The sequence below is a fragment of the Zosterops lateralis genome (assembly GCF_965231275.1).
Source record: "Zosterops lateralis genome assembly, chromosome: 5".
Classification (NCBI taxonomy): domain Eukaryota; kingdom Metazoa; phylum Chordata; class Aves; order Passeriformes; family Zosteropidae; genus Zosterops; species Zosterops lateralis.
Genome location: NC_139766.1, coordinates 27839536 through 27848046, shown reverse-complemented (window position 1 = coordinate 27848046; position 8511 = coordinate 27839536). Strand labels below are relative to the sequence as shown.

The 8511-nt window shown below is 40.1% G+C and overlaps 1 protein-coding gene across 1 annotated transcript; it reads right to left on the bottom strand.

Annotated features, from left to right (window-relative positions):
• Positions 1 to 9: 9 nt before the first annotated feature.
• EXOC1L (exocyst complex component 1 like) lies at positions 10 to 7564 on the bottom strand. The gene is made up of 3 exons (XM_083862536.1): positions 7336 to 7564; positions 3546 to 3676; positions 10 to 2541 (listed from the first exon to the last, which is right to left on the bottom strand). The coding sequence occupies exons 1-3, from the start codon at positions 7454 to 7456 to the stop codon at positions 2278 to 2280; spliced, it is 516 nt and encodes a 171-aa protein (XP_083718662.1). The 5' UTR covers positions 7457 to 7564; the 3' UTR covers positions 10 to 2277.
• Positions 7565 to 8511: the final 947 nt, after the last annotated feature.

Sequence of the window (8511 nt, the reverse complement as noted above, 5' to 3'; positions counted from 1 at the left end):
GTACAAGAATAAAAATGTATAAACTAACGATGAAACGTCCATTAAATACAGTTGAATGTTAAAGTAACATTTTAGCTATCATCAGTTTTTAAAGTTATAGAGACAATTATTGGGCAAGAATTCAGTACACATGTACTTTATTTCCAAAAAATGCTCTAAAGTGCTCATTTTTAGGGTTCTATGTTTATTAAAATTACAAGATGAATGATGAAAGCTTTTCCACACAGAAAACATTTCCTTGTGCCTATTAAGCAAAGAATTTGTAAATATTGTAGAAAACATTGTGGCCTCAACAATCAACACACAACTCAAACAAGACAATATATCATGAATAGCAGTAGTATGTATTATACATTCTGTATAAGATGGAACCTGGATGTTGGGCAAATACTTCTTGTAGTAATAATCAAATGTCACAACACACCTACTTGCACTGGATTATCCCAAAGACATTCTCAAAAGAATAACTGTATTGTGCAAACAATCACTAAAATTACATTCCTTCTCTCTAACAGTATTTAGGTGGAAAACTTAAGAAATAAGTCCTTACAAATGCCAAAGGATTTGTGTTACCCACATAAACTGCCCTCACAGCTGTCTTACCATACAGTGATACTTACTAAGATCTGTGTTAGAAGCAATGTAATTTGCAATATATGCCTAGAATAAATATCTAACTTCTGAACATTAACTAAGCAAAGGTATGAGCTTTCCTACATACACACAATAGGATAACATTTAAAAAGTAGAAAGCTGTACATTTTACAGGTTTTCAAATATATTCTCACTTATTTGATGTTATTTCAAATTTGAATCCAAAGTACATTTACATAAATGTTTTCAAAGGCGGGAGTTTACATGAAAGACAAAATCAAAGTTCAAGCCACTGTACAGCAGAGCACCTTGCCCAGCTATCCCATTTTAGAGATGGCAGGTGCTGAGAGAGGACATAAACCAGCCTCTGATTTACGGGGAGCTGATATCACTCAGCGCGTGGTCCGTACATTTAGTCCACAGCCTGCCTTCCTGAACTCTCTTGGGTACCAAAGGAGAAAGCTAATTTTCTCCTGCAGGACATTCTGACCAGAGGCTTCTCTGAATGGAGCTTCTTTTGGGTTGGCATTTTTTATTTACTATGGGATGAACAGCCAGCTAACTCAGCTGACTGGCACTGGACAGGAACACTATGCTTCTTATCATTAACATTGTTTCTCTTCAGCTTCCCGTCAACACAGCTGCCACTTATCCGCTGTTTCTGTGATAGTATACCAGTCTCACAAGCCCACCTGTTACGTTTTGTGAGCATTCCAAACCCCTCAAGTACACTCCATCCCATGGCAAATGTGACTCTAAGTACTAATCTGCCTTTAAGTAGTGCACTGAATATGCTTACACTTACTTAGCTAAAAAACTCTCATAATTCTATGAATTTTGAAAACTCTATCACTCACCTACAAAGTAACTGTAGTAGCCAACAACTACTGTTTACATAGTATTTTCTTATATTTTGGTTCAGAGATGGAGACAATTTCTGTTCCCTAAACCACACCTGTTTATATCCAATGAAGGGTCAGAAAGGAGACTTTAATGATACGGAAGGTCTGAAAGGTCTGACAAATAAAACAATGCTGCTTAAGAACATTTGTTTTCTAAGACAGTATCACAAATAACATGAAGGCCAAAGGGAGTACTAAATGTTCTGTGGGAAAAAAAAATATAGCTTCATAGGTAAAAAGTTGGTCCCATGGTACCTGAATGCCGTACTCCTATTCATCAGAATAGGAAATGGATTCTTGTGGGGATGTAGGTGTGATCTCTTTAGTGGAGTTCTGTGTTTCAACACAATTGGAAATGGAAATGTGCATCATTCTCATACAGAACTCAACTGATTTTTTTTCTTCTACTTCCGAGATATAAACTAACTGTTAATGCTCTTAATGCTGCAAAAGTATTTCAAGCTGTTAATGAAAGATAACTTATACCTCCATGAACAGATAAGCAAATGCTGAGCTCTGCATAAGCAATTACCACTGACCATGATAATTACTGGTTCTATGTTTCCAGTCTCTTGTATATATAATATTTGCTAGAGTGAGGACCTCAATATATATAAATGAATTATCAACTATTTATGTAAAAAGTGTGCTCCACTTTTTGCTTACATGTAAAATTAAAAAGGAGACAGTGCATACCACTTATGAACTTTTTGATCAGATGGTTTATGAAATGCTAGTCAGTAAAAGTCAACCAGTCACCTTAATGTTAGAAAATACATCTTCAGGAGAAACGACAGAGGGAGAGACATAAAAGGTTGGAAGCATAGAAGCAAACCCTCATAACTACTAAGAAATCTCTATTGCTGGATGACCAGATTGAATCATCATTTAGATAGGTGTCATCAAAGTTCACAACCTTGAAGTCCTTCTTAAGGTACATCGCATTCAGTTTGTTTAGTGTTCGAGCAAAGGTATATTTAGATGCACAACTATATGCTTCCATATTGTAGACTTTGTGGAAATGCATATCAAAATATGGATTATCCTAAAAGAAAAAAAAAAGTTGAGAGAGAATGAAATTACTACACACATTACAGTGTTAGAATTGCAATCTGTTGCTCTCAGTATGATGGGCTCTAAAGGACTGCACATACTTCTGCTATTCATCTTAAACGGTCTTTTAAAACTTTAAAAAATAACAGCTGCCATTCTTTGTCATTGGGAATTTTTTCTGAGTAAAATTTTCTAAGTTTGCTCAAGCAATACACTGTACTTTACTGGGATTGTACAGTCTTGTTTTGAACTGAATCAATTCATTATGTTGCCTAAAACACAGTACATGAAAAGCACTTGCCTTGGACTATAACTCTCTATGTCTGTGGGAGAATAAGAATATTGATTGCCCTTCCTGCCTCAGTTGTATTTCTTTGTGCTTTCTGGCTCTTTGACACAATTAATCCTGGCAGCAAATAAATTCTTTTAAATTCTATGGATATGAATATCTATTATGAATATTTATAGTAGTGCTAATTACCCCATGACTTTGAGGTTCATTTAGGCTTTTCTTTAATCAAAAATGAGACAGATCTTGATCATCACAGTTGTGAAAGGCTGAATCATTTCTAAAGAATATTTCAGCACAACACTTCAGCAGAAAGTCTCCATAAAATTTTTAATGAAATTTTGTTTTCAAATACACTCTAAAATCTATTGTATTAACTGCAGTTTACACTGGAAGCTGCAAATGGAGAACTTTTATTGCCAGTTATAATGACCAAATTAGAAAACATCCAACTTCTGCCTCAGGTCTCAACCAGAGAGATGAAGGCTATTATAATAAACTAACAAACAAACAAACAAAAAAAAAATCTCACCTTTCTCTGCCCTTTCAACAGTGCAAATGTAATGTGGAGCCTCTTACATGCAATAAAGCCAAAATTCCTTGGTAACATAACTTTATTTTTCAGATAATGTATTTTAACACTTGTATCCCAAATTACAAAAAGGAAAATTATTCTCTATGTACATAATACATAATGTAACACTTACTGTATCTGCTTCTTTTCCATCAATCATCTCCAGATCTTTCAAAAACCACTTTTCAACTATTTCATATTTCTCCTCTCGGTCCACTCGCCAGTGTTTAACCATACATATTTCAACTTCTTTACTTTTAGTTACTGCAAGAAAAAAGTAGTTTAGATATGCAAGCAAGTATTTCCCAAAGTTACAATAATTAAACCACGACACACAGGGCTGTATAGGATTATACTGTACTTGACAGTTTTATTTTGCCCAGGTAGCAGGAATAGTGCCATGTTGTCAGTCTATGAAACCTGTCAGATGTTAGTAGATTTAGGATTTACCTCACCCAGCCTGTGAAGAAAGAGTCTTGTCTGTTTAAAAGCCTTTCATGTGAGTTCACTAGCACCGCAATGAAATTCTCATTCGGCATTATCCTACTTACTTCAAGAGGGAGACTCTTTGGGATGCTGCAGTTAGAAAACTGCAAAACTTCTACCAAGGTTCTGTATTTACACAACTTGTGCTATACTTTCCATTCAGCAAACGAAGTTCTCTTACGAAGCCATTACTTTTTTAAAGCAAAACTCTTATTTCCCTATATAGTATGTAAATTAAATTAACCTTGACATTTTTTCTTAAAGCTTCCGGTTGTCCAGAACTAAATTTACAGAAATCACTATTTTCCAACTTAGGCAGGAAATGAGATTAAAAACAGCATGAAGATGCTCTTTGCAATAACTACCATTATTAATTGATTACCTTGAGTGCTGAGTAGGAGACTGGATTTCTGTAACAGACCGTTATGAGTGTGAAAAGTACCAGAGCCTGAACAATCTCCTGCATATCCAGCTGCTGATGGCTGCAGGGCAGGCCACATTCCCAAGCTATCCAGTAGCCCAAGTTATGGTCAAGTAGTCACCTACATCTGGCAGGAGCATTTCGACTTCACAGCACAAGGCAAGGAACACAGGAGAAAAATGCTTTTATTTCTAAATACTGCCTGAATTTTTGAAATCCCATTTTGAAACTTCATTGGTTTTACCTTCCTCTTGTTAAAACATCTCTTATTATCACCTGCTTATAAGAAAATGGTTATTAAATAACAACAAAGTACTTGGAGATATTCCTTCTTTCCATTGCAAAGAAAAACAGTGGAAAACACATAAATTAATGGTAATTTCTCTCAGCATATAGTTTCCCTGCCTAGGAAATACAATTTTTTTTCCCTGATCCCAGGAATTATAGTTACTCAATCATTTTTAACCAGAAGACCACCACTGTGTTATTTTCCATGGAGAAATTACAGTGGTTTTCATTTGGAAGCAAATCTAGCAGATTAATCTTAGAAAGCTCTCTTCATACTTTCAGTTTCACCCATTTTGTTTGTTGGTTTGCTAGCTTGCAAGGTAATATGTTGTCTCCCTCAGAGTTAAAACTAAAGGAAGCAAGCCCAAACCCTAAGTCCTCTCAAAAATGCCAAGGGATGTTCTAGGGGCCCCCAGATCCCCACACTGCCACTGCTCTACCCCTGTGACAACAGAAAACCTATGACATAAGGAGAGAGCACAGATGTTATGCATAATGGATCCATGGGTGAAAGTTGGGTGTGCTATTTTCAGTTAAGGAAAAAAAACAACTTCCTGAATTTTGCATACAGCTTGATCTTCCACTCAGTTAAAAGAGTCAAATTTTTTTTTTTTTTTTTTTAATAGAGAGCATGAGCTCAGATCCACCATGTCATTCTATTAAGCCCTACAAGCTTTGCTTGAGGAGGGCACAGCTATGGCAATGCCTTCATAGATGACAAAGTATTTCTTAAAACCTTCCATGGATTAAACACCTTTTCCAGTGTTTCTGGAGGACAATAAAATATTATTCCCACAGTTCTTTCTTAGATATACCAATACCGGGTTGTAGAAGCCCCTAAATGGAGTTGCATTTCAGCTCTACAGTCTTCCAGGGTTTATAAACTGTTTTGTGAAAGAATGCTGTCACCTTCATGCAAGAACTGGGACTTGCTATTGTGAAAAGGAAATAGTGTTGGCTATATGGTACAAAAAAAGATTGTTCAGTTACCCACACCAGGATTTTGCTGTAACAGACATTTCAAAAGGCACAGACCTTGGAAGTTTTGCCTATAGTTTGACCGATTTTTTTTTCTTATGGTAATTTGAAATCAATCGAAACACACAGAGGTTGCACTGCAGGGATAAGATTTTAGATAATGTGTTTTGCTCCTACAGAATCACAGCAGAACACAGTAGTTGCTGGCAGCTGGATGCAACCCATCTTTCAGAATCATATTTCCACTCTACTCACCACTTACTCGACTGTGCCTGAATATATTAAGAGAGTTTAATATTGGATAGTGCAGAGATCCTACTCTTAATACTCTACATGAGTTTTGCTTTATGTCTGTAGAGACTTCCAATCAGTAAATCTGATCAGAGGCTTTCTTTAATGGTGTGTTCTCCCCTTCCTGAAAAATAAATTTTTAGTAAAGATTTTAAAGGTGGATAATAGTACTTCTCTTTTTTGGATGTTTCACAACAGTGGGCTGCTTATAGACCTCCAACATGCAACTAATGATACTTCTATTGATAAACTATGAATGAGATTGGTATTTCTGTATGTTTAGAAGCGCTATGATATTCAGAAATTAATTCCTTAAAACTGTTTTTACAGTTCTAACATACAAAGCCTGTTCTACCAAAATTAAAGGAGTACAGGGAACAAAGGTGGCTCAGGGTTTCCAATAATCAGTAAAACAGCTCATGTATTCTAAGGACTTCAGGTGTTTAGAAAGATAATGAATATAGAATACTGGATGCCAGCCTCATCTATGTCTCAAGTACACAGATGATTTCTATCTAATACACGTATTTAGAACCTAAAGAGGAAACAGACTGACAGACTCATTCACTTCAACCTAACTACTTACAGATGACATTTCTCTTTTTAGTCTTTTTCAGTGGTTTAAAATAATAATTAAAAACCCACACACAAACCAAAAACCCCACGCAAACTTTTCTGAAACCACTATGAAACAGATGATTCACTTGAAATTTAGAAAAATAATCAGCTATAACTACCTGCAGTGGTTTCAGTTCACCAAGATTTCCTTCTCTGTGGGAGTGCAGTTGACTTCTTAAAGAAATCTTGTTTTACTCGAAGTTTGTGCTAATTACTAATTCCAGTGTGTATTTAACTAAACTGTAAGTCTAATTTGTTGTTCAAAGTGTAATAGGGACAATATGTGGGACATTAGACCAAGACGAGGTATAGTGCAAAAAATTTACTAATGTTTCCTGCAATGTTACTGCATTGTTACACTTTTCTATAGAAAACCCGATTAGAACTATTTGTAAGGGTTTGCTCTTCTCAGAGCAGCTCGGGCGCTCACGGCACTGCCACGGCCAGAGCACTGCCCGCAGCCCCGGGGCAGATGTCCTGTATCCCCGCCGGTGTCAAAACCGGACCCGGCGTGACTGAGAACTCGGCGAGAACGCGGTTCCGGGGCCGCCGGGGCGCGGGAGCAGCGAGCCGGGCTCCGTGTGTGCTCTGCCGGGGAGCGGCGGGACAGGCGCTGCCCCGCTCCGCCCCGGGGGCGCTGAGCCCCGGCCCCGCATCCCGCATCCCTCGCATCCCCCACATCCCCGCTCCCCCGCATCCCCGGCATCCCCGCATCCCCGCATCCCCCGCATCCCCGCTCCCCCGCTTCCCCACATCCTCGCTCCCTCGCATCCCCGCTGCCCCGCATCCCCGCATCCCCCGCATCCCCTGGCAGAGGCTCTGGAGCCCGGCTGTCCCGTACCTGCGGCGCACAGGTAGTAGCGCTGCGCGCCCGCGCCCTCCACCTCGATGAACTCGTGCAGCCTCCGCCGCCGGGGGCCGAACAGCCGCTTCATCAGCTCCTCCTTCACCAGCGAGGACATGGCACCCGCGGAGCCGCTCAGCGCCGGGCACCGACCCCCCGCGCCCCGCAGCCGCCTCGGGGCTCCACGGCGGAGGCCGCGCTCCGGCCGCCCGGGGCCGCGGGGCGCGGGGGAGGCATGGCCGGCACCGACCCCGCTCCCCCCCGGGCAGCCGCCGTTAAAACTTGTGCCGCCGGCGCCGGGAGAGGCCGGGCCGCGGTCTCCCCGCCCTCCCCCGGCGCAGGGCCCGGTACCGCCTGTCCCAGCCCAGTCCCGCAGCTGCCGTCGGGCCCCCTGTCTGAGCTGTGCCCGGCCGGAGGGAGGAGACAACGGGCGGGCGAGGGCGCAAAGCAATCGCACTAGAAGCGTTTACCAAAAAAAAGAGAGAGAGCTGTGAACGCAATTCTTTTTATCCGTTGATGAAAGCGCTGAGAATTTATAAAGGAATTAGCTAGCGTTATGGCTGTCACCAGAGTTCCTCCAGTAATAGCTTTTTGGCTATTAATAGCGTTAAGGGGAAAATTACCTTATGACACTCCTTAAAACAAAAGGTGAACTCACGTCCAGAGGAGTCGTCAGAGGGCAGGTATAGCCTGGGCACCATCCCCAGAATGTTTGCACATGTGAGAGGTCTTTCATGTCATACATAAATGGATTTGCAGAAATGGTTGCTGTTTCTGCCATTGTGCAGGTATGTGGGTGAAGTTCCTGGAGTTGGGTGCTCTTCTGATTACAGTATCCATGAGAGCCTGTGTTAAGAATTTTGCCCTTTTGACAAGTTTGTGGCTGCTTATAAAAGTTTGGATATTCTTTTCTAATTCTTATCTTCAAGCTGAGTATATCTGAATACCTTATTGAGTTTTTCATTCTTGTGATCTCAATGCTAAATAGAAAGAAATGTTACCTTGGAATGAAACTGAGTGCCAAAGTGAAGGCAAGATTTAGAATCTGTGGATTTTTTTAAAATTGGAAATATTAGAATTATTTAGTGACATAAGTCTACATGATGCTTTGATGATGTGAAGCAAAATGGAATCAAGTTAAAATGAGGTAAAATTATGGAGAATCATCCTCTG